At 39.3% G+C, this 27,800-nt stretch overlaps 1 protein-coding gene across 1 annotated transcript in view; it reads right to left on the reverse strand.

Moving 5' to 3' along the window:
• The window catches only part of DNAH11 (dynein axonemal heavy chain 11), a 385,830-nt gene that overhangs the window by 121,894 nt on the left and 236,136 nt on the right, over positions 1-27,800 (reverse strand). Inside the window, exons 56-61 of the mRNA XM_065542209.2 lie at positions 24,729-24,962; positions 19,067-19,213; positions 13,656-13,769; positions 11,448-11,591; positions 10,633-10,815; positions 8,882-8,983 (exon numbers count right to left, since the gene is read on the reverse strand). Of these exons, the coding sequence (XP_065398281.1) occupies positions 8,882-8,983; positions 10,633-10,815; positions 11,448-11,591; positions 13,656-13,769; positions 19,067-19,213; positions 24,729-24,962 (924 nt within the window). The remainder of the gene's footprint in view (positions 1-8,881; positions 8,984-10,632; positions 10,816-11,447; positions 11,592-13,655; positions 13,770-19,066; positions 19,214-24,728; positions 24,963-27,800) is intronic.

Genomic DNA, 27,800 nt, shown 5'->3' on the forward strand with positions numbered 1-27,800 from the left:
CAAAAAAACTGTTAGTAAAGTTGAAGGATACAAGATCAACATACATTGACATTTCTACACACCAACAATGAACAGTCTCAAAAAGAAATCAAGAAAACAATCCCATTTAAAACAGCTACAAAAAATATAAAATACCTAGTAATAAATTCGATCAAAGAAATAAAATAGCTCTACAGGAAAAACTGCAAAATTTTGATAAAAGAAATTGAAGAGGAGACACAAAAATGGAAAAGTATCCTATGCTTATAGGTTAGAAGAATACAGTTAAAATGTCCATACTACCCAAAGCAATCTAAAGGGTCAACACAATCCCTATCAAAATACCAATGACATTCTTCACAGAAATAGGACCACCACCCTAAAATTCATACAGAACCACAGAAGACTCCAAATAGTCAAGCAATCTTGAGCAAAAAGAATGAAGCTGGAGGACTCACACTCTATGATTTCAAAGTATACTATAAAGCCATAATAACCAAACCAGCATGGTACTGGCACAAAACAGACACATAGACCAATGCAGCAGGATGGAACAGCCAATTCATTTTTGCCAAAGGCATAAAGAACATACACTGAGAAAAGGACAGTCTCCTCAATATATGGTAGAGAGAAAATTAGATAACCACATACAGAAAGTGAGATTAGACCCCTATCTCTCACCATACACAAAAATCAAATAAAAATGGATTAAAGTCTTAAATCCAAGACTTAAAACTGTAAAACTACTAGAAGAAAACATTAGGGAAATGCTTCAGGACATTGGTCTGGGCAAAAATTTCCACTGTAAGACCTCAAAAGCATAGGCAGCAAAAGAAGAAGGAGACAAATGGGATCATATTAAGATCACATAGCAAAGGAAGTAATCAAAGTGAAAAGACAACCCACAGAGTAGGCAAAAGTATTTGCAAAGTATGTATCTGACATGGGGTTAATATCTGGAATATATAAGGAATTCAAATAACGGAACAGTAAAACAACAAATAACCTGATTTAAAAATGGGCAAAAGATCTGAAGAGATATTTTTCAAAAGAAGATACCAAAAAGGCTAACAGGTATACAAAAAATGCTGAACATCACTAATAATCAGGGAAATGCAAATCAAAATCACAGTGAGATATCATTTTACCCCAGGTAAAATAACTCTTATCAAAAACACAAAAAATAATGGATGCCAGTGAGTATGTGGAGAAAGAACATGTAAAAGAAAGGAAATCATCATATTAAAAAGATATCTGTGCTTCCATGTTTATTGTAACACTGTTCATAATATCCAAGATGTGGAATGAACCTAAATGCCCCTCAATGGATGGATAAGAAAATGTTGTATACTGACACAATGGAATATTATTTAGCCATTAAAAAATGAAATCCTGTCATTTGCAAACACGGATAGAATTGGAGGTCATTATGCAAAGTGAAATAAGCCAGGCACAGAATGATAAATACTATATGTTCTCACTCATATGTGGGAGCTAAAAAAGTGGATCTCATGGAGGTAGAGAGCTGACTGATGGTTATCAGAGCCTGGTAAGTGTAGGAGGAGGTGAGGGATAAAAAGAGGTTGATTAATGGGTACATAGTTAGAAAAAATAAGATCTAGTATTTGATAATATAGTAGGGGGACTATAGTTAAGAATAATTTGTTGCATAGTTGACAACAGCAGGAGGAGAGGAATTAGAATGCTCCCAAAATAAAGAAGGATAAATATTTGTGGTGATCAATGTCCCAATTGCCCTGATTTGATCATTACAGACTGTATGAATATATCAAAATATCATGTATCCCAAAATATATACATTATGCATCAATTTAAAAAGGTAGCAGAATATGTCCAAGCTAGCTCATGAATTAGCTAGCTAAATAAAGTTTTTAAAAAAGAGTTGAGAACATTGACTCCTGGCCTACAAAGCCTAATATAGTTATGATTTACAGAAGAAATTTGGTTATCTGGTATAGAGTAACAGTCACCCATCATGGCAGACTGCCCTTGCTCCAGTTCCAGCTCTATCTTCCTCCTTGTGATGTTCATCTATAAACTGGAGCTGAAACAGTTCCTTCTTCTTAAGGTTTTTGAAGATGACTCTATTAAATCACTGTATGCTTAGATTTGCATCTGGCACAGAGCAGGAGTCCTTTAAGTGTTAGCTATGATGATGATGATGATGATGATGATGACGACGACAATGACGACGACGATGATGACAACGACAACATACTAAATGAGATAGCATTTTGAAACCATGGTCTAACCTGACTAGGTCCACCAAACTTTACTTGCCTCACTTGTTTTTAATCACTTGCTTTTTGTTGATTAAAAAATCCTATATAGCTAAAAGTCACATGGCTGAATAATATATATCTAAATTCCCACTAGCTTCCTTATAGATAACATCTGTGATGTATAGGTCACCACACTAATGATTGTTTTTCAGGGACCTGGAGTCCACTCTTGCCCAGTTCAAACTGGCTGAGCCTCCCTATCATTCATCTGGGCTTGCATGAGTGCCTGATGGGTGGCCTTTTGACATCACTGGGCCCAAAACTTCACCCTCAGATCATGCTAACACTGCCATGTTCTGAACTTGTGTCCACGAAGAGCCATAAATTCTGACTATGCTTGTGAAGACTGCCAATTACCTCACTTTTCCTTACCTCCAATCACCTTCCCATCATAGACCATCCTGCTTCTTTATCTCATAAATATCCCTAAAACCCGTATTAAAGGAAGTAGATGTGCAACTTGTTCTCCCATTTCCTCACTTTGCTGCCTTGTGAATAAACCCTTTCTCTGCTGCAAAACTCATTGTCTCAGTGATTGGCAAACTGTGTGATGGGCAAAACATGCCTGGTTCAATAACAGTTTTACCAAGAGGATGGTATTGGCTGAATGGAATATGTTTTTTACATCCAAGTGATAGGGTAGAATTTGTACTGTATAAAAGTTCATTTGAAAGGACAAGAGACTGGCACTAGGGAAATCAGTGAGGAGGTTATTTTAGCAATCCAAATTAACATGAATCCAATTCATTATAAATCAGAAGATGGCAGGGCCAAAGAGATTGAGATAGATACACAAGACAGCCTTAACAGTGATTTCTTAGAGTGAAATCTCCTGACCTACTAGCATTGGGATCTTCTGGAATTCTTAATTAAAATTCAGATTCTGGAGCCCCCAGTTGAAAACTTCAGAATCAGAGTTTGTACTTGTGTGGCGTCTAGAAAACTGTATTTTATAAGCTCCTTGGGTGTCTTTTTCTGCACACTAATATGGATGACCTCTACTTTGGGAGTTAAATTTACCAGACTTTGGTGACTAGCTCTCCAGTTTGAGGAAGAATAGAGGTTTTGCCAATGTTTCTTATTTGGGCACTGGAAACAGAATAGGATATGTGGTAGCTGTATAAGTCTCTAGAGAAAGTGACATTAGTGACTCTGTTGCTTCACAGGAAATACCTCCTAGCTCCACACTGAGATGCACAGCCCTTCAAGATTGAAACAGAATGACCTAAATACACACAGAGCTAAGGTATAAAATGACTTATATCAGTTCCCTTCATAAAGTTGGGAAAAGGAGCTGGGTGTTGGGAGACCACAGTTTCCTTTGTTTCTGTGCCTCTTGTGAAGAAGAAATGGCAGCTCTTGTTCTGGATAATCTAACCATATTTGGATAGATCACGGGCTTGAAAGACAGAGATGTTGTTTCCCTGGAAGTAGGAGACAGCTTTGTTACCTAACCACAATACCAAAGATAATGTTTCCATCTGGGGCAAAGGTTCAGGAGGTTTGCCTGTGGTTCTCTTTATCCTGGAGTTTCCTAAGCTTGGGATTTCTCATCCATGACATAAACCCACTGTGTATGTAGCATCCACCTGTCTTCTTTGCATCATTCCCACAGGACTTGGGAGGTAAGCGGAACTGGTATGAACACGAAGCTCAGTCTCCTTGCTGTGCTGTGAGTAATGAAATCCTTTGGTCTCTGACCTACGAGTCTCATGTCTTCTTCCATCATCCATGAAACTGTGGCAGACTAACTTGTTAGTTTGCAAGTAGGGTAAAATGTTGGTGCCTTCACAGTTCTTGACAGACTCTGGCCTCTCAGTTTCTAGAAATAAATAGAGTGAGGAAGGAGGGACTTGGCCCAAGGATTTGAGTGCACCAGAAACCCTAAACCAATGGTTCTCAAACTTGAACATTCATCAGAACCACTCAAAGTGCTTGTTAAAACCAAGGTTCCTGGGCTTCACCACCAGAGTTTCTGATTCAGCAGGTCAGGGATTAGATCTGAGAATCAGTATGTCTAATAAGTTTCCAGGTGACATTGACACTGCTGGTCAGGGAACACACTTTGAGAAACACTGCCCTAAAGAGACTGAATTTGGATTTTATTTAGAGTAAGCCTTAGGCCCTGTATGTTTGCAAGACATGATGGTCTTTGTTCCACCCAGCTCAGCAATTTTTTTTTCACTTCAATATGAAGCCTTCTTTTAGTCTGAATTTAGAAACAAAGCCTCAAAAGAACAAATACATAGAGATCAGCCCACTGGTATGAATGAATTTCCATTGCAGCATAGATGCTGAAATCAGGCATATCCTGGCTTTGTGAGGCAAGAAGGCAACAGGAGGCATAAGATCAGCAGGAGGGAAAGTTCATGGAGGAGGAGAAACAAGAGGCTGGAGCAAATGAAGGCAAAGCTGCAAAAATTATACCTTCACATGTGCTCAAACCTTTATCTGACTGCATCCCAACAGGCAGAAACTATTCAAAGGTACCTTGTCCTTAGCATAACCAGCCACATGGCCTTGGTAGAGACTTAAACCTTGGGGGGAACTACAGCCAGAGGTTTTGTCATATTCATACCAAATCCACTCTTGGTAGGGGGACCGAGATGACCCACTCTTCATAAAGCTATTTTGATTATTACTTTGTGCTCCTTTTCTCCGTATTCGAAAAGTTAGTTCTGAGGCTTATTAATATGTAAACTTCTGTTTAAATTGTAGATCTCTGAAAATAATTGGTATGAATAATTCTTTTCATCCAGTTGCAGGCTACGTCCAAAGGATTACTAGTTCTGTAACCACAGAAAGTATTAACTGTATGGTTAACTCTATGGTTGTCTTAAGTATCCTCATATTTTTCCTATAAACATTTAATTACTTCTAATATTGATATGAAACCATTAAGAATAGATAACATTTTCTAAAGGTTTTAGTTAAGTTGAAAAGGAGAATTTTGACTAATAAACAAAGGTAATTTCTACAAAATTAATATGTTTATACTAAACTTGTCTAAACCAGCAGTTGTTGTTGCCCACTTTTCTTTTACCAGTCACCAGATATTCATTGAACAGTATGCTTCATGCTACAGCAGGAATATGCCCTGCCTGGAGAGAGAGGAGGGGATGGTCAGGTCACCTGGCCAGGGAGTGGTGGTCAGGAGGGCCTATTAGAAACAGGAGCCTTAAAAGATAAGAGGGAGTGCATTATTATGAGAGGGGCTGAAATTATCCATCTTGTAAGGAGAGAGCTTTTGGGACTGTTAACCATCTTATTAAAATAATGTCATAAAAAGGTGCATTGTAATTATTGAAGGTCAAAACGAGAGTGGCAATTTAAGCCCTTTCTGGTATATTCGAGAAATCAGTCAATGCCTTGGGCTCTGCTCTGACAAGTTGATCTTATTCCTCTGCTTTTGATAACTTGCCCTGAAATCTTGGAGGTGCTGTTAGAAAATGTCCTTCACCTTATTTTTATTGCCAAGTTGCCAAGTAGTGGCCCCAGCCATAAGCAGGTCAAATTCAAACCCCATTCTATAGGAAGCCCGGCCTGGCTGCCTGGCCACTCTGGGCACCATATTCTAGACTGCAGTGGCTGCCGAGTTTACCTCCTCAGGGACCAATGGCAGGATTTACTTTGAGTTAGAAGCATCCTCTCTGAGGTCTACCCTAAGTTCCCATTGCTTCTTAATCTTCACATTTTCATTAGGCAATATTTCTACACACATGATCTTTACACCAACTAGTATGGTTTGAATCTCTGTCCCCATCAAATCCCAAGTCGAATTGTAATCCTTAATGTTGGTAGTGGGGCCTGGTGGGAGGCAATCGGATCATGAGGATGCTTAGCACCCCATGAATGGTTTAGTACCATCCTCTTGGTACTGTCCTCATGACAGTGAGTGAGTTCTCGTGAGATTTAGTCATTTAAAAGCCCCTCCCCATCTCTCACTCCTGCTTCTGCCACGTAAGATGCCTGATTCTCCTTTGCTTTCTGCCATGGTTGAAAGTTTCCTAAGGCCCCACCCAAAGCAGGAACTGTGATGCTTTCTGTATAGCCTGTAGAATCACGGGCCAATTGAACCCCTTTCTTTATAAGTTACCCAGTCTCAGGTATTTCTTTATAGCAATGCGAGAACAGATGAATACACCAACCATTCCCAAATATATACTCCTGACCCAGGCTTTTCTCTCAAACTCCAGTCATGACTGCTGCACACTTACATATGGATTTTTCTGTAAGAAGAGGGTGGGAACTAAGATTTATGAAGTGTCTATTGTGTGCTGCACACTAAATAGTATCTTAATGCATCAGGAATCATAGGTGGGAATGATGGAGACCACTTCTAGCTAATTTAAGCTGAAGGGAGCTTGCCAGAAGTAGATGGGGGAGCTCTTAGGAGGGCAAGAAAGGCTGAGAACCACATATAGGCATCAAGGTGTCCCAGAGAGTCTTGGGAGCAGGAGCTGTTTACAAGTCTCATCAGGACATTATCTCTGCAATGTTATGGATTCTGTTTTCAGTCTTTTATTCCTTTTGCTCATGACTCAAACTCCAGAGAGGGGGGATCAAGTTGGGAAAGGTTGGATCATATATCGAGTCCTTAGCTTGAAAAGGCAAGGTCATTCCTGTTAAAAGCCTCGCCTGAGTGCATCCAATGCGGAGAGATTCTTCCCTAAAGAAAATCAAGCTGTTTTCACTCAAAGTTGGCAGACTGGATGCTGGGTAGCCCCAAATCACACATGGCCACCTTGAGAGGTAGTTTCTGTTACCACTACTTGACAGATGAGAAACTGAAGCTCCAGGGGTTTCTGTAAGCTGCCAGGGTTGTGCCACCTCATCGCTCTGCTGGCTGTCCTCCATGCTGCCCTGCCAGGCACCTCACGCTCCTCATCCTGCTCCTGTATTCCTCCCATCTCTCTGTATCCCATCAGCCAGGCCTGAGCGTATCTCCCTCCCTCCATCATGGCTGCTCCTGCCTGAGCTGAGGTTCTAACAGGATCCACAGCAGTGGCTTTCTCACTTGTCTGCCTGCCTCTAGGTTCTTTCCTTCTTCCAGCATCGATTCACTTCAGTTGTATCATTAACTTGTTAAAATCTTTCAAAGGCTCAGTGTCACCAATCAGATAAAATTTAAATTCTGTAGCATGAAAGGCAAAGAAAGCCTACGCTCACCTTTGCAAGTTCATTTTTCATGATTCCCTGTACTCTCCAAAATCTTCATTGCAGGGCTCTGGCCTGCTGGACTCTTCAAGTGTCCCAACTGCTCCTTCCCTCTTTTCCTTGCTTTCTGTCAGGAAAACCTTTCCCATCCTAGTTATCCTGGTGGTTCCTAAGCAACATCTAAAGCCCATGTCAACCCACCTTCACTAAGCAACTTCCTCTAATTTCTTTGGGCTCAGTACTTTTTGGTATGTTCTGTATATAGACACATATATAGATAATTCTGGACTAGGATGACTGGTTTACATATTTGTAAAAACAGTAGTGGTATTTAGTAGTACATATAATATTCATTGAAAATATTTTCTTTTTTTTTTGAGATGGAGTCTCGCTCAGGCTGCAGTGCAGTAGCGCGATCTCGGCTCACTGCACGCTCCGCCTCCCGGGTTCACGCCATTCTCCTGCCTCAGCCTCTGGAGTAGCTGGGACTGCAGGTGCCCACTACCATACCCACATGTCCAGCTAATATTTTTTCTTTTTTGTATTTTTAGTAGAGACGGGGTTTCACCATGTTAACCAGGATTGTCTCAATCTCCTGACTGCGTGATCCACCCACCTCGGCCTCCCAAAGTGCTGGGATTACAGGCGTGAGCCACCGCGCCCGGCCAAAAATATTTTCGAAGTTCTTACTATGTGCCAAGTACCTTACTCTTATTTAATCCCCACAGTTCTATCTGAGAAATGGATGCTACTCAGGAATAATAGCTAATGCATGATAGGTTTAATGCCCAGGTGATGGGTTGATAGGTGCAGCAAACCACCATGGCACACATTTACCTGCATAACAAATCTGCACATCCACCCCGGAACTTAAAATAAAAAGAAGGAAGGGAGGCAGGGAGGGGAAAAGAAAAGAAAGAAAGAAAAAAAGGAAGGAAGGAAAGAGAGAAAGAGAAAAAGAAAAGAAAAGGAAAAGAAGGAGGGAAGGAAGGAAGGAAGGAAGGAACGAACGAACGCAAGAAAGAAAGAAAAGCTTATTATTATAATACCTATTTCGCAGATGAGAAAACAGAGGCTCATAGAAGTTAACTACCTTGTACGGGATGCAACAGTAAACAGTGGAGCCAAGATATAAGCCAGATAGTCTGACTCCAGAAGACTTGCCTGGAATCACTGTGTGCTGCCCTCCCCTTTCTGCTATCAGACTGCAAATGTTTCTCAGCTGTAGAAACCATGAACATTTGCACTTTCCCAGTTCAGTGTCTAGCATAGAGCAGATAAGAAATACCTACTGAATGCTATATAAGGAAATACACTCATGGAAGATCGAATTCCTTTGTGCTTGATAGGGCTCAGATAAGGTGCTGTCTGAGGGTGGAATCCTAAGGTGGAGGCAGGGACCACCTCTTGGGAACCATTTCAATGTCATAGTTTGCACTTACCACAAGCTTTTTCCTGATAGCCTCTAGTTTTTCAGTTGCTGCAGCCAGTTCTAAGTTTGCTTGGGCTAATGCTTGGCGTTTTGGCTCCACATCACAGTAGACCTGAAAATTCATGAATTCATAAAGATACAAGGAGGGTAAGTAATCATTCAATCCTAGATAGGATGGATGCTTTATAATTAAAATCTCTAATTCACCTAGCAATTTCTCTTTTTTTTATTGAGATGGCATCTTCTCATGTTGCTTAAACTGGTTTTAAACTCTGGGGCTCAAGGGGTCCTCCCACCTCAGTCTCCCAAAGTGCTGGGATTACAGGTGTATGCCACCACACCTAGTCTGTTATTTTTCAGACATGGTACCACCTAAAGGCAGAGCACAATCCACATAGCCTTCCACATTGCCTCTGGTCCACCATTATTTTACTTATTTCATCTGGACCTTAGAGTTACAAGTACTTGCATAAAATGTGATGTAAGTCAAACACCATTAAGATACAAAAATCAATTTATCATAAAATGTGAAGATACTCCTCATATTACTAGAAATTACATCATGCAGAAACCATAGCCAAAGCCGAGATCATGTCTAGCCTTTAAGGCAGAAAATAACTGTGGAAAAATTCTCAACACAGAAAAGAGAGTGGGAGATATCCACACAACATCAACCACATTGTCACTTTCTTTTCTAAGTTCCCGACCACTTTAAGCACACGTTGTTTGAATGGACCATCTGAGAATTTAGGTGGATCAATTTTTCTGCTGGTAGGGAGAGAGGGAGACAATTAAATTTTCTTTCCTATTTTATAGCAAAATAAGACAGAATGCAGCCACAGTCAAGCTCTATGCTTGTCTTTTCACCTATTATACAAGTAGAAGACAGGGCTGAGACATTTCGTTATGGAGAGAGGCTGTACATCAACTACAACCTGTCTAAACTCTTGTTTTATGAAGATTTCCACTAAAGAGAGAGATCAAGACAGTCCTATTCTTGTGGGCCCCACAGTATAAAGGAAATAGCCTGGCTTTATGAAAATTACTTTGGGAATTGAATTGACTATATTGACTTTTTCTAATTCCATATTTGAATATAACATACGACCCTCCAAGACAAAGATGAGAGTTCTTCAGAGTCATGGGCCATGCATAGTTCCCTTATTAGATCAAGTGCTCTGCAAAGTGCTTGGGATACAGTTGGTTGGCGATAAATATTTGATAAATAAATGCATGAAATTATAATCTATCTCTACACTGCTGAAAAGTACAAATTTTAGATTAGATCACATATAGGCACAGGCACAAAACTTACCTGTCATTAAAATACTAACGCAAAGAAATGGTTATTTCCTTATCTCACTATGTCAACAATACAGATGGTTTGAATATTTGCTTTGAGAGCAGGGGCCACATTTAATCTGAGGTAAATTCAGATTTGCAGTTGTTTTAAGTCAACAGGAATTAAATATTTAAATGTAAATAAGTAAAATTCATATATAAGTTTTCATCTAACTACTTATTGCTCTTTAATATAAAGCAGCCAATCACTCTACCCGAAAAAAAGATAGTTTCTAACATTTCAAATAACCTCCTGTAGATAACTGTTTACTCTAACATGCTCATGTGTTATTCTTCGGACTATATATCCTTATTCAGAAAACGAAATAACAAATTTTACTCTTTTTGCTGACCTAGAAATTGATGCGTTTGTGGCCCTTTGTGGATAACATCTGTAAACACTCAATTTAGGATTGATACCTCATAGAATTTAATGATGTTGATGACCCAGGCACAGAGGCCAGCTGCTGCAAAAGATTTGGTTCGAATCAGGTTTGGATTAAACTCCGGGTCTTTCAAATACTGTTCATTCACCACTTTTAGACAGTTCTCTGGAATGTGCTCTTTGTCGTAGTTCATTAATGCTTGCAAAAAGTCATCAACCTGCAAAGCAAAAAGATTTATGGCAATGAACCCATTTTGGCTGCAGAGAAAATTCCAAGATCAAAAGTTAAAATCAGCTTTTAGGACTCACATTACAAAAGCAAAATTGGCAAGCTGCATTTATCCTACTGTTCGACTTTTTCAGTCTTTGTAGTATGAAGTTAGAATTAGCAATGGACACTTTTAAAACCTCTTCTATCCCGGGGTAAAATATTCAGTCCCAGCACAGGAGGTATTCACATTTTGAAGAAAAGGCAGGCAGAAAAGAAAAAGCAAAAACACACCAAAAAGCCCCTGTGCTTCACCTTCCTGTACATTAGTAACATTTTTCCAACCTAAGAAATCCATGTAATTTTCTCCCTCCTACACTTAACTGCTTTCATAATTTTGCAAATAATTAGCAACCTTCCACCTGCTGCTGGCATTGACTTAGGTATGCCGTAACTCCAAGCTAACCTCCAACTTGGCAAACAAAAACTGTAAGTTTAGAGAACATATACAGTAGATTACATTCAGCAACTGTGAAGATGATTTCTTCTGACCTGAACATCTTTTGCTATTAAGCATAACCATAGTACTGAAAACAGTATGGAAATTATCAGGGTTTTCATCTTGCCAGGCTACGCTGATACCTTTCCCATGAAGACTTTAGCTGCTTTCCAACTTCGGTCTTTGGGCACTCTTCCCCGAGGAGCCAGAAGGACCATCACGGCTGCAGTAACATTGGTAACTGCAATGGGCGGGTTGGGAAAGGCTTTCAGCTCACTGAGGTTGACCTGAAGAAAAATACGCATGTGCGCACACACACATAGACAGACAGACAGGATTAGGGGAGGTCTGGTGAAGCTCTGTAAGTTGTCATGCTAGTCTTCAGTGGCCTACTCTCCTTATCAAACGAGTCTCAATTTGGCAATTCTTTGCCACCTGGGGACTCCACCTTGGAACTCCAGGAGGTTCAATTCTTGCTGGGAACTTCTCTGATACTCTGGAGACATCACTGCCCTTTCTTGCCTCCAAGAAAAATGATCTATATATCAGTCCTGCAGAGCTCCGCCCACTGAGACCAGGATATACACACACGTGTGTGTATGTGTGTATATGTTGTAAGATATTTATAGGTTCTGTCCCACTATGTAATAGATTTGCATCTTAACCAAACCCCTCCCAGACACATAATTCCTTAATTCAGTGTCTCTTAGGTTTGTTTTTCTGTCTTACATGTACAAGCAAGAAATATCTTCCATTACACTACAGGGACTCTCAACTAGGAGAGGGCCAAGATAGGCTGAACCTTCTTCTCTACTCCTTTATCGCCTCAGGTCAGACCATTGATTAATCCAACAGATGATGTTAATAGTATAAATTATATGGTATCAGGGCAAATACTATGAGGCAGGAACTAGCATATATAAGAAGCTCATGTAGGCTTATGATATTTAATACATGATTTAAAAACCAAAACCAACCAGGTATTTCCTATGATATTTTATGTGCTATGTAATACACTCTTGCTTATAAAACCTTATCAAATGTTGAACCTGATTCTGCTCCCTTATCAGAAGCTGCCTATTTATTTGGTATATGATTACAAAGAATGGAAAGAGAGTGAAAGCAAGAACAAAAACAAATACTTAAAATATGCTAATAATTGAGAGCTGGCTAACCAAGATTCTTTTATAATTTATAAATATACACAGCTTTATAAGTGGTGCTATTTTGCCTGAGTAAAGAGTAATTATTCAGAGAAAAATTCGCAAATTTAGAGAAACACAATAAAGAAAATAAATATTCCATTACTCAGAGATAACCAATTAATCTTACTTTTTGCCAGTCTTTTTCTGTGCACATATTCTTACCAAAAGAATTAGTCATATGAAATACCCTATTTTATAATCTGCTTTATTCACTTAATATATCATGGTTAATGTGTCACATTGCTAATTAGCATTTAACAATATTATTTTAAAGGCATAAGGGTATTTGAAGGTGTAATAATTGGAATTCTATCATGGTATGTTTCCATTTAACATTTTTCAGTTTTATGGAAATACTGTAAGAAATACCCATGTAAGTATCTCTTTAGTCACAGTCAAAATTATTTTCTTCAAAAAAATACTTAGAAAACGAATTCAGTATTTCTATGAAGAACAGTGAAGATCTAGATTCTTTACTTTTTGAAATGGAATCTGAAGAATCTCAGGCCCAGTGATTTTCTGAGCTCTCCCCAGAGGACTGGGAGAAGACCCCAGGATGAGATTAGCTGCAGGCTCTTAAAAGAACACTGCCCTCCATTTCACTTTCCCTAACAATATGCTTATGATGAACACAGCTTACTTTCTAAGAATTTGAGTGCTTAGGGAGGTTTCACCAACAACACGAAACTCAAAGAAATGGTGGGGACCAAACCTATGTATCTTTGCTCCCATTGTTCTTTCCATGAGGGTCTCTCATCAGTGCTACTCTTTATATTCCAGAGGAAATAAAGAATCCTTGGCCTAGTTCTTAAAGCAACACATGATATGAAAAATTGGATTTGGGTCAAATCCAGTTACCAACAATCCAGTTGCCTTTCATAAGAGTATAAATCCCATGCTGTTGGAAATATTCAAAAGGAGACTGCTTATTGGGTTGCTGTAGCACAGAGTCCTGGATGGCAAAAAAAAGTTGAACTATAATGACAACCTCAAAGGTTTGTTTCAACTTTAATATTTCATGGGTGTTTCTTTCCTTTTAAAATACTTTTTCGCTGCATGGGCTACACTCTCAGTTCAGTTATTCAAAGTCTAATAAGCTTTAAATATTACTCTGAAGAAACTCAGGGACCAATAAATCATCTTTACCCTGTTGAGTGTATTGAGTGCAGCTGTAGCAGCCACCAGTGCAGGCTCAGCCTTGAGTAAGTCAGCCTCGCATTCTCTCTGTTTCTGGAACACTTCAGTCTGAATGGCTGTCACCTAATTAGAGACAAAAAGCACACAAAGCTATACAAATTATTATCACAGATATCTCTAAAGAGAAATGGAGGTTGACTCAGATGCACTGCTAAATAATTCATTTCTCTGTACTTTGAACAGGTGAGGAATTTGTTAAATAGACTAATTTTCCTTTAGACATAGTATGTATACAAAGTTTTGTAAATGTAAAAAACACACAGTAACAAATCTCAATATAAATGGATTCAAGTTTCAAAATGCTCCAAGAAAAGCTTTGACTCATTTAATTATAAGGTACCACTAATAGTAAAAGCAAAATTAAGTGATTCCTCTGTTCTTCAGTTTTCTTTTTTAAAGAGTCCTGGATTAACAAACATCTGGGTTAGCTTAGTAACCTAGACCACAAAATATTCTTGCTAGGATTCTCTAATTTTTGCTAACTTTTGCTTAGAAGCCATGTTGGCTATTACTAAAGAACAGATTTGAAGCTCTTTTGATCAACTATCTACAATATATTCTATTCTGTGGTTGTGGATTGCATGCCTAACTATAAATAAAATGTTAGTGAAAACTACTGGTTGCTCCAAGGACATGGTAAGAAACCACAGATGCAAGAGCCCACATCTGCCTTTGGTATTGGAACGATAACATTGATACCCACTCTCCTCTTGTGGATCCAGTGGCACCTCTTCCCAGGACACAGAGGGTGCTGCATCAGCCTTCTGACATGATATATAATATAGAGGAAACTCATGCTGGTAAACCTGAACCAAACCAAAATGAGAAGCGAGGGCGGAGGTGGGAGGTGGCTTATCCTCCCCTTAAGATACCTATAGAATCTGAAAGGCCAGGAAGAGTGAATTTTTAGTCCTCAGTAGAAATTTGAATTTCAAAGCTGTGGCACTAGGCACCAGGATCTAGCCACCATGGGAGATGGTTCCTGTGGTGATGGTGATTGTGGAATATAAAGTGTGAACAAAAGTATATTTCTTCAGATGTGTTTGAAATGAACAAGTTTAACTATACCATAAAATTAAACACTGCTCACAACAAATTATGTTGTCTACTACAGCTTTATTAGCAGTAATTACGCTTCTCCTGATTAACCATTATTTTGCTGTGTACTGTACCTTTTATGAAGATAATTGGTTCGGGGTAGATATGTGACCTCCTGCTAATATACACACAGCTATTGTTAATGTAAATAAGGAAACCCTGCATGTTTACTGAGAACTACTCAAAAACCACAACCCTCAAAAACTGCCAGGAATGGACCATGAAAATTTTCTGTATGCTACAGAACACTGCTACAGATAAACGAGTTTATGTGAGCAAAGGAGTTATCACCTCAGGTTTATGTAATTACCATAAGGATACAGTGAATCTATAAATGCTATTTGTTGCCATTTATAATGGCATCATTAAAAAATCATTTTAAATTGGACTCAGGATCATAGGTTTTTAGTACTGGATAAAACCTTAAAGAGTACTTCTTTTAAGTGCTCTTTCTTTCCTTTTTTTTTTTTTTTTTTTTTTTTGTTTGTGAGACACAGTTTCGCTCTGTCACCCAGGTTGGAGTGCAGTGGCATGATCTTGGCTCACTGCAACCTCCACCTCCTGGATTCAAGTAATTCTCCTGCCTCAGCCTCCCAAGTAGCTGGGATTACAGGCGCGCTCCACTACACCCAGCTGATTTTTTATATTTTTACTAGCGGGGTTTCACTGTGTTGGCCAGGCTGGTCTTGAACTCCTGACCTCAAGTTATCCGCCTGCTTCAGCCTCCCAAAGTGCTGGGATTACAGGCATGGGCCACCACGCCTGGCTAAAGTGCTATTTCTATCAGCCTAGTAGCTGCTACTCATTTCTGACTCCTTTACTATTAATGGAGTATTTTTCGTTTGGGTAATTTTTATAAACAAAACAATTTTGAACATTAAATAAAAACCCACTCATACAAATGAAGAAAATTCTCAGGTTGGTCAACTTATTTCTCATTCTCAATACCTCTCACCCTAAGGTGCAACAATACTAGAGGAGTGAAAATTCTGTATATCTCAGTAAGCTGTTAAGCCAGTGTACAATTTCCTTTGCCCAGTGGCTCCTAGGTATTGGTCAGCAATGCTCAACCTATAAAACAAGAGAAGAGTTGCATGGAGTGCCTAGAGAGTGCGCTTTTCCCTTACCCTGTAAGTTAAAGCAGGAATTTGGAGACAGTTTCACCCATGGGCAGACAAGAAATTCTCTGCCTTGCATTCATCAACAGCCCCTTGCAGAAGTTCTTAAGATTTAGTGGTGAACACAGGGAGAGGATAAACAGAATGAAGTCCCAAAAACTGCTTGTTATGAGCTAAATTGTGTCCCCCCCAAAATTCATATGTTGAAGACCCAAGCTCAGAATGTGACTGTATTTGGAGACAGGGCCTTTACAAGGAGGTCATTAGCGTGAGCCCTAATCCAAACTGACTGGGGTGAGAAGTTCGGACACACACAAGAGACATCAGTGGAAATAATCACGGAGAAAAGATCACGTGAGGACACAGCAGAAGGCAGCCATCTGCAAGTCACAGAAAGAGAAACCTAACTTACCAATACTTTGATCTTGGACTTCCAGCCTCCAGAACTTGGAGAAAATAAACTTCTACTGTTTAAGCCTCCCAATCTCCCAAAAGACCCCATGTGGTATTTTTGTCATGGCAGCCTTGGCAAGCTGACACAGTACACTTATCAGCCTTTGGATTGTAAGAATTTCCTTATGATCCTCTAAAACCCAGGCCCACCCACATTCAGAACAGAAACACACAAAAACTGATAGCCATTCCAAATCAAGATTGATGCTCAACTTTTGAAGCGATGATATTAGCGCTTCAATTTAGAAGGTGCCTCTACTCATGAAGGTTTACACTCCACTCAAGGGAGAACACAGTTGGAAAGCAATCAGAATTCTTAGCATTTTAGAATTTGGAGCTGAGAAGCCAAACCAACGTGGAAGAAGAACTAATTTTCACAGGCTTGATGATGCTTGTGTCACTTGAAGTCATTGCTGGCAATGCCAGTGGTTCAAATTGCCCTTGATTACCTTATAGATTTGAAGCAATGATTTCAACCTGCTTCTCTACATGGGCTGTCGAGGTTCACGGCAAGACATTCTCTAACCCCAACATTAGTTTAGTCATATTAAACGTGGCTGTGTACTTTGTGAGCTGTGAAGCATTACTTTTAAATTAGTGCCTATGTTTGAAGACTTGAGACCCCAATTTCATAGGACCAGAAACAGTCCATATTCACCCCCTTTAGTATGGCATAGCATAGTATCTAGCACATTGCTGAACATATGACAAATGTGAGCCCACAGCAGGGACTCAGGTGTTGATGAATTTCTAGATGCTTCCTAGTTTAATTACGAAAGAAATTTCTTCCATGAATACCTAATTTACAGTAGTTCCTTCCCACCATCATGTCTCTCTACTTGATTTTCATCAGAGCACCTATCTCGATATATCCAGCTTCTCAATGTGTGACTTGTCTCCTGTCAGTCTTTTCCATTGCAATGTAATCTACACGAGAGCACCCTGCTTGTGAAATATCCCTAATAGTCTACAACAGTGCCTGGTGAAAAAATAGACGTTAATATTTGTTATTTATAATTAAATTAAGCTCCAATGAAAATGCTTAGAAGTATTATTTTTATGTCTTGGTATGGATTAAACATAAAAAATAGTATGTGCCTTCTTTGTGTTTGAAGTTCACTAAACAACCTGTCAGATGAGTTCTAATTTGCTAAAACTTCTTTCTCCTTTTATGAGGGAAATTTTTCCTTAAGAATTCACATGTAAAAATGCAAAAAAACCCCTCTTTATATTTTAAGTTTCCAAAAGTATCTGTGATGATAAGTTATGATATAATACCCACTAGAACATCACACGTTTGTGTAATACCTGAAAAATACTCCCTGGGTAGAATTAGCTCATGGTGATTGTATCATGTGTGATAACTAATTGCTCAATGTAATAATATACTTTGTCTTTTTTGCTCCTCTTTGATGGAGAATGGGGTCTCATTATGTTGTCCAGGCAGGTCTCGAACTCCTGGGCTGAAGCAATCCTCCTGCCTCTGCTTCCCTAAGTGCAGGGATTACAGGCATTAGCCACTGTGCCCAGTCCAATAATATACTTTTAAGGACATTCTCCACTTATCTGCAACTCAACAGAAACATTTACAACTCAAATTAGGAATTTTATGCCCGCTGATCACATAGGGCGTGCCAAATGTGTCTTATCTTCAATTTTAAATGCCATAATCTTATTTCTTAAAACTGTCTGTTTACAGTTTTGATGTTCAACAAACTTTTCAACTCTTTAGTTGTGCAAGGAAGACACGCTCAATACACATTGGAAAAAAAGAAAAACAACTCAATTGTATATGAATGGCAACACCACTAGAAAAACTCACATATTTTCAGGTAACCTAAAAGGTAAGAAAAATGGCATAATCACTACCGATTCAATGGCTGTGAGAATGTTAGCAACTTACAACTTTTTATTAATTAGGCCCTGATTATAATCTTTTGTCTAAAATAAGAAATTTTTACTTTAAACATATACACTCAATTTTTAAATAAATATGTATTAAATTTTTTGTTTACTATGGTATTTCTTTTGAGAAATCAGATGTACAAAACTATGTCTTCCATTTGTAGCTGATGTTTTGGTAAAAGAAGATGACAAAAGACATTGTATTTATTTCAGAATTGCTAGAAACCTGAGTAGAAAGCAAGCAGAATCTATATAATGTTAAAAGGAATTATTTCCAACAATAAAACATAATACAGAATGCCAGGGCCTCAATCGAATCAAAAAGAACAAATTTAGCTTAGGACTTAATAATAAACTCCAGTTGTATTATTAAAATGCAAAATTTGAAAACCATCTTGCAAAGTGATGGAATGGGCTTTGTTAACAATTGAGTTGTTCAATTTGCCTAAAAAGTGGAAACCTTTAAAAACCTCAGAGGTGACTTCCTGACCTTTACTGTAATACAAATAGGCCTGATGTTCAAGATCCACATCCATTATATGCTTGAATGAGCTCAGTATTTATTGTTCTTTCATATCATTAAAAGAGCTAAAAGGTTGGGGAAATGCATAATGTAAAGAAAGGTCAAGTGGTAATCATGGTGTGAAATGCTGTTACATGTGTAACTATAATAATTCTTTAGACTTTACGCTCCCTGGAGAGGAAGTTGTTCAAAATTGTTCACCTACCAAGGTTTATTTTGTGCTAAATATAGCTCAGTACTCTAAATGGTGGAATTAGCCTGACCTTTCGCTCCTCAGCATCAGCCACAGTCTTTTCCCGGCTCACTTTCTCCGTCTGAAGGCCGATCTTTGTGATCAGAGCTTCCGCATCGTGATTTCTCAGTTGCAACTCGGCTTCTTGAGAGGCAAGTCTGGCTTTTAGATCTCCCACCTAAAGCAAAAGTCTGACGTCACTGGCCTTGTTCACAACAAATCCCAGGTAGAGCTTATGATTGGGAATGAATTCAGGGATTCCTAACAATTTGTATCTTGCATCTGTCTCTACCCTGATTTTCACTGTCTTCTGATTTGCACAAATGCAGCCACATTGCTTTTCTCCACGTGAGAACAAACAGAATATTTTCCAATGATTTTGCAGGACATATAATTATTTTTTGTCAGTACTAAGAAGTTGAGTCGGGAAGTTGCTCTTCCCTCTGTCTGACCGCATGCTCCTCCAGCCATGTCTGCTTTTGGGTTCTAGGCAGCTCGGGCTCAAGGAAGCAGAGGTCGTGGGAAGACATACTTGGTCACGACCTGGAAGAACTATGCCTCTTCACTGTCCAACAGAAGGTTGCTGGAGGCTTCAGTAAGTTGAAGACATGAATACTCCTTGCCTGACTGCAGATTAATTGGCTGCATATTAAAATGCCCACTGTGGCCGCGGCGGTGGCTCACGCCTGTAATCCCAGCACTTTGGGAGGCCGAGTCGGGCGGATCACGAGGTCAGGAGATCGAGACCATCCTGGCGAACATGGTGAAACCCCATCTCTACTGAAAATACAAAAAACTTAGCTGGGCGTGGTGGCGGGTGCCTGTAGTCCCAGCTTCTAGGGAGGCTGAGGCAGGAGAATGGCGTGAACCCGGGAGGCGGCGGAGCTTGCAGTGAGTGGAGATGCGCCACTGCACTCCAGCCTGGGCGACAGAGCGAGAGTCCCGTCTCAAAAAAAAAACCACACACACATAAAATGTCCACTGATAGGTCTCACCTCTTCCCATCAAATGGAAAATGGCCCTCTTGATTTTTTTCACCTCATTGATGATCGTGAAGCTAACCCAATATTCAACTTAATACCTACTAAGAAAAGCAAACCGTGTGTTTGAGGTATTACTATGCTGTGGCCAAAACTCAGTGAGCTTCAGGGACATACATGTCTCCCATTGGTCTATCACTAAATAACCTTACTGAGCTCTTGGAGAACTTAGCCTTCCAAGGAATCCATAAATTCATCTGCTAAAAAGAACCGTCCACTTTTTTGAGCTAAAATTTCATTAGGTTCAGAAGGCATTACTAGGTTCCTCAGTTTGAAGGTCATGTAACTAAAAGCAGAAGTGAGGTAATAGAGAAAAAGACATGACTCAGTTCTCAGAAATATCTGAAAGCAGCTTTATACATCACAATAATTCTCTCTTCATTACATTTCTCTTCCAAAAGTGTAAGTATTACCATTTTTAAAAATCACAGCAGCAAAGAACAATCATAACCATTTATTTTAACTCAATTGCTAAAGACATTTCAGTGGTTTCATCTTGTGGAACAACATCCCATTACTATATCCAAGTAATCTTGTAGTTTCCATCCAACACAGTATATTCACACTCTACCATGATTACTACTATGACTGCTACTTGTACTATTATAGATTAAGCTATGACTGATTTTTCAGCCTCTCTATGAATTCAGGGTAACTTTGCATACTGACATGCTTCTCCATTCTTTTTAGCCATATGAAACTAGTGTTATGTTAGGCCATAGTCAAAAGAATCATCCATCAGGAAAATGCAAGTAAAAACACACCTATTAGAATGGGTAAAATAAAAATCAGAGATACCACCAAATTATTGCAAAGAAGCTGAGAAACTGGCTCTCTCATACACTGCTGGTAGTAATGTATAATGTCACAGCCATTCTGGAAAGTATTTGCCTGTTTTCTATAAATGTAAACATGCAAGTACCAAACAATTCATTTTTGGTCATTTGTGGATTTATGTCTACAAAAAGAAACCTATACATGAGTATTCATAACAGCTTTATTTATAATAGCCAAAACCCAGAAATAACCCAGATGCCCTTCAGTGGTTGAATGGTTAAATTGTGCTACTTCCATTCTGTGGAATACTATTCAATAAAAAAGGACAAATTATGGATACACCTAATACCTTGGCTGGATCTCAGGGAAATTATGCTGAGTGAAGAAAACCAATAACCAAAGGTTACATATTTTATGACTCCATTTGTATAGCATTTTTGAAATGACAAAATTACAGAAATGGAGAATAGATTTGTGATGGCCAGGAACTAGGATTCAGGAGGTGGGGAGGAAGTGGGGGTGACGTAGGTGTGGTTATAAAATGGTAACATGGAATATTTCTGTAGATGGAACTTTTCTGTGTCTTGACTGTGTGAGCACCCAGACCTACAAGTGATAAAGCTGCATAAAACTAAACACACACACACACACACACACACACACACACACACGTACAAGTAAAACAGGAAATCTGAATAAGGTCTGTGGATTGTACCAATGCCATTTTCCTGGTTTTGACATTGTACTAGTTATGCAGGATGAACCTACCATTGAACCCATAAGATGTGACAGGGACCTGTCTGTAGTATGTTTTGTAATTTCTTCTCAATCTATTATCATCTCAAAATAGAAATAAAGCAAAAGAATCACCCAAGAGACTAGGACAAAATTATGTTATTTCAAGCCCTAATTTCAGTTTCTAAGGAAGCTGTTAACTCTGAAATATTCAAAGTGACTGAAGCTGTGGAAGCAAGGCTTTATCTACGAAGAAAGGTCACTAGGACTATCTGTGATGACCTAAGCTGACTTCTAGAGAGAGGTTATTTGGCTATAAAAGGGGCTTACAGCTTTACTGTAAAGAATGAGCATTGCTAAGGTTTTCAAATGACATGGCATTCCTTAAGGCAGACCCTTAGAGGATGCATGCCCCAATATATAGGCATTACGCTCTTCATACAACCTGATCTTACGCTATATGGCTCTCCAATTCTCCACATAGGAAACCACCCTTCCTTTTTATAACCCACTTATTTCTAAAACTGTCATGTAGCTGTTGAATATTCCAACCACGTTTTTGATATTAGGAGCATTCTATGCACAAATACCTAATGAAAAGAAATCACCGTCAGTCTTTCCATCAAGACTTCATGTGTCAATCAAGACATCTTGTGTCTATAGACTTTCTGCCTGGGGTTCTTAGCTAAGGGGGAGTAAAGAGACTCAAGCAGCCCTGGACTTGGCAGACACAGTGAATTAGCTCTCCCTTCTCCTGCTCCTCTCCCATCCCCTTGACTCATCAATATATAACTGAGGTGATTATTAAGAAATCACAGTCTCTCTCCTCTTCTTTTTTCCTATGGCTGAGATGCTGCCACCACTGTAATGGTTCAGGATGGTACCCCACTTGCTTTTAGCTCTGTCATTTGGGAAAACAACCCTTTAAGTATGGCAGAAGCACTTATTTCCTTTTAAGTATGGCACAAGCACTTTGCCAAGGATGCCCCCACAGTATTGAAAGCTCAGTTTGGGTGACAACACTATCATTTCCTGATAGTGGGCAAAGTCAACAGGTTCAGTTTGGGATGACATTCAAAGGGATATAAATGCTTTGTGACACAGAGCTCCTTCCTTGTCTTATTTAGCACAACAAGACTCCAGGGAAAATCTTTCTTACAGAAAGCCGTCTTGATTTAAATGAGATAGACAGATAGAAGAAAACAGACATGGAGAGGGGCAAAAGACAAGAAAGTAAAATAAAGTGTGAATAAAAAGAATCAGGAAAGACAGACTTTTTTATTTTTTATTTATTTATTTATTTTTTTAAGACAGGGTCTTGCTCTGTTGCTCAGGTTGGAGTTGAGTGACCCAATCAGCACACTGTAACCTCAAACTTTTGGGCTCAAGGGATCCTCCTGCCTCAACCTTTCAAGAGGCTGGGTGTACAGGTGTGCGCCACCATGCTTGGCTCATTTAAAAAAATTTTGTGGAGATTGGGTCTCATTTTGTTGTCCAGGCTGGTCTCAAACTCCTGGACTCAAGCAATCCTCCCCCTTCAGCCTCCCAAAGTGCTGGGATTAAAAGTGTAAGCCACCATGCCTGGCCTAGATAGGCATTCTTTGAGAGGAAAGGAGAAGGTGCACAAATATGGATATGCTATTTGTGGGTTTCCGAGTAACTATTCTTAATGCCACTTGATCCCAACCATCCTGGAAACCTCCTCACTCTGGTTTCTCTTTCCTAATTGTGGTCCATCTACTCACTATTAGTACAGATCACAGTGTTTTGAACACAGAGTCATTCTCGGTATAGAAAACTAAGAGGGAAAGAGGCAATTGTGCTTTGGCCCAGAGTGACTGAAGGACGTGGCCAGAGAGCCCTTCAGAGTGAAAAGGTGCCCATGTGAAAAGGTGCTCCCTCCTTCGGGTCTCGGTTTATTTCAAGCCTAGCCACAGCTGGGTTACCCAGGCCACTTGGGGAAACCACTGGCCCAATCCTTGTAAAGCATATCAGAGTCTGACCTGACAACATTCACTCTGAGGCCACCAGTATTTCTAGTCTTGAGGTGATCACTAGAGAGAATTCTTCTCACTCCAGCTCTAAGTCCTGGCTGGCTCAGAGAAAGGCTGGGCTACTCTTCAAAGTCTCCAGAGTCTCTCATTCCAATGTCTTCTTTCCAGCCACAGAGAGGCAGCATGGTGCCATGGACAACTCACGAGCATCAGCGCACCACATACCTGGGTCTAAAACCCAACCTCACTGACTCTCTGGCCTTAAACTCTTCACGCCTCATATATAAAATTATAGTAGCAACACCTACTTCATGAAATCCTTTATTTTTTAACAACTAAATAATGATGATATGTGTACAGAACCACACACGATTAACATCCTGTGCTGATTCTCTCCTGATTTACCCCTGCAAGTTAGAGACGTCACCCTTTGAGGGAGCAGGGGCCTTAGGACTGAGGACACAGATGAGCCTGGACACTTTTATCTCAGAGAGCTGGTGGCTAAGAGGAGCAGACCAGTCACTAAAGTAGGAGAAACGACTCTACTTTGGGATCTCGCCACAGTCATTAGCCAGAAAATGATGCCTTCACTGGAGGTTGAGAATCTGAGACCAAAAAAGATACTGGTCCATCCTAGGATGATAAAAACTTTGACGACAAGTGCCGTGCACTGAAGAAGTCACAGACAAGTGAGGCAATCGGCTGTGTCTGCTCCTTCAGTATTCCACACCGCCTTGCACTGAGTCAGGCCAGGAAGAGAAGGCTTCTCCCTAATCCAGCTGTGACACAGTAATCAGCCAACTCCATTGTAGGCTTTGGAAAGCAGTAGCAGTGTGTTCTTGGTGTCATGAAACTGTAAATTTCACCAGTTGGCATCTTATAGAAATGGATTTGGGGGGAGGGGGGAGGGATAGCATTAGGAGATATACCTAATGTAAATGACAAGTTAATGGGTGCAGCACACCAACATGGCACATGTATACATATGTAACAAACCTGCACGTTGTGCACATGTACCCTAGAACTTAAAGTATAATAATAATAATAAAATAAATAAATAAATGGATTTAGTAGTGCTTCAAAAGGAAATATATTTTTCTATTAAACAGCATAAATGTCACTCAGTAATAACACATCCTGGTCATACCTGAGAGGCTGTGGTTTTTAGTTTTTGGATGCCGTTCACCAGATGTTCTTTTTTCTTGGATACCTCATTTTGCTTCTTCTTCAACAGGTTCTTAAACAGTGATATTTGCTCTAGAAAGCTCTTTGGGGTGGTATAGTTGTGCCTTCTCTCATTCCGGTAGTATCTGGTGCTCATTTCATTTACAGTGGTGTGGACATGTGCCATGAAAAGGCTAATAGAGTCTTTGTGCAGTGGCTGAAAACGTAAACATTACAGTTCATGTGAAATCCTTTCAAGTTAAAAATACAACTAAAAAAAAAACAGAAGAAAAATCAAGAAAATGATCATTTTTTTTCTAAAAGTCAGAAAAAGATTATAGTATAACCTAGGAAAACTTATTTAATCTTTAAGCATTATCCACAGGATTTGGGAGATTACAATAAAGCATTCAGCTTGACTAACCTTCTTCTTGCCAAGTAGGACAAAGGGTTTTTATGCGCTCCACATACCAAACGCAAAAGCCAACATATACAGCTCTTCACAACTTGATTTGTATCTACCAAGTGTGTGAAAGAGAAGGTGGAGAAACAGACATGATATCCTGAGAAATATTTCTGCCACTGCTTTCAAACTAAGCTTTAGACAAAGAGAAGCAATAACCCTGCAAAGTCACTGGAAAAAAAAAAAAGCCAAAACTTAGAAACTCACAGTTTTGTGAGAACTCATGTAAACACAAACTGGATAGTAGGGTATAAATGTCACTGCTGCTGGGAGAAAAATGTCATGACCATTTCTATTCTTATTTGGCAAAGAAAACCCACAAAAGAGCAACTCTCCTTCAGTGAGTTACTGGAAGACCCCCCACTATACATTCCTTCTATTTTGTCCTCTACGACTTCTGAAGTAGTTAACTTTTTAATTTGTGGAGTCACATCTCCCTCATTTTAATGATTATTTATTGCATTCTGTACAAGATGAACCAGGTTCAATTAATCAAGGGAAGCCTAAAAATCAATTAATATGAATTAAATGAGCTACAGCAACTCTTAGGAAAGTCACACATAATTTACCAAAGTGTTGTCAATAATGCCCAGACATCTTTGGGGAAACTGCACACAAGTGGCTGGTGATGCAGTTAAACGTTTCAAACCTGCACCATTAATATTACAAGCAGAGGGGTGAGGAGAGATAGGTCAATTCTTGTTGGTGAAAAACAACTGCTCCTGAACAATGTCTTTAAACAATCAACTTTCCAACATCATGACAAATTCCCGAGTGGGTTTAAAATACCTCCATATTGGATTGTGCTGCGTATTAAAAATCCATCTCACCAGTAACTGAAATAATGTATTACTAAAACAAAAGTTAAAAATAATGTGATATAAATTCTGAATATTCTTGGTTTCTAGTGGACCCTATTGATACAAATATATTTCCAAACGGTGGACTCAGAAAAATAAAATTTATGAAGAAGTTTATATAAACTTCATATAAATCATAATTCTTTGGAGACTTTATTTTTACAAGAGCTTGACTTCACTACAGACATGTGCAGGAATTTAACCTGTCCTGTCTTGTTTTAATGGGAACTAAAGGTACATACATACCTTTCTACAATATAGATAAATAATTCCTCAGCCAAGTGTAACCTCCTTACAGGAAGAAAAAAAAAAAAAGAAAGAAAGAAAGAAAAAAAACCACTCTGGCCTCTGCCCAGCCATGATCCTTATGAGGAGGCTCCTTGGAGGCGCTGAAAGCTCTCTTTAACAACAGTTTCATTTGTAAATCGGGGATGGAAGAAGTGGTTTCCGGTAGAGCTGAAAGTGGCCCGAGACAACTTGTCTCAATGGGGTAAAATAACTATTGTTATCGGGCTTAACAAAATGGCACAGCATGGGAGACTCGCTGAGCCAGGGAGCAGCTGGTTGTAATTCACACTGTTTTTCAGAAAACTCTAATCGTTCCAGAACAGACCTCTTTGATGACTGGTCTTCCCTGCATTCTCAATTTGTCACTTTCTCTTATGATAAGGTCAGTAGTGACAGCACTTCCTGACATTAACAGCTGTGGCTTTTAAAAGGGTCATTGTAGAACTACTAATTGCAGTAATTTCATTAGCATAAATTATTTATTCTGCCATTCATTTATCTTGTTTTTTTTTTTTTTTTTTTTTTTTTTGGTGGGGGGCGTGGGGGAGAGTTGAGAGGAGCTGCTGCTGGTGCCACTGCAGCGAGGGCTACACAATGCTGTATTTTTCACTTTGAGAGACGTGAGGGGAGAATATCATTCCTGCTAGATTTGGCCTCTTAATAAAAACCAGTTGATAACCATTTATAGTCATTTAGCAGCTAATCATGATGATGGCAAAAATAAAAATAAGCAGAGTGCCAGTATTGAATGGTTATAAACTCAAGGTTTCCTCACTAAGATGTTCTGGAAAGTGATGCTGTCTCCAACGCATAATCAAATGCAAAGATGAAACTGCTTTTCCCCACATTAAGAAAATGTGTTTAATTTCTACTCTCTCAGTTGGCTTACTGTAAACACAAAAACATAAACAGATCTCTGCTATTTGGTGTGACAGTTCTCGGGCAGTCGTAGTCCCTGCCACACCGAGTAGTCCAGCCACCTGGCACTTCAAGCAAGTGCCAGTATATTCCTCTTGAAAATGACAAATAGCAGAGTGGAATGTAAACCAATACCCAGAGGTCAGCACTAAGTCAATTTAGGATTTGATACCTTCCCAAGACCAGTAAAGAAGACTACACTGGTCTGTAATCCTAAATTTGGGCTTTCAAAAGCATTGTATTCAAGGGAGGGAGGGAGGAAGGGCAAAAGAGAAAAGGGCAGGTGAAAGAATCTACTTTCTCTCTATTTGAAGTTTAACTTGGGACAATTTTGTCACATTAAATGCCATATACCTACAGTAAGTCTTGAACATTTTTCTCAGAAATTATTTCTGTGTTAATTTTTAAATATGTCAAACTGATGTGCTATACAATCTATCTGATCTTCGTGCTCCTTTTAGGGTTGGTAAAAGAATATATTAATAAGATATTTGTGGTTTTTGATGGCTTATAAAAGAAAACTCGC

This window comes from Macaca fascicularis, chromosome 3 (assembly GCF_037993035.2).
Source record: "Macaca fascicularis isolate 582-1 chromosome 3, T2T-MFA8v1.1".
In the NCBI taxonomy this organism is placed as follows: Eukaryota; Metazoa; Chordata; class Mammalia; order Primates; family Cercopithecidae; genus Macaca; species Macaca fascicularis.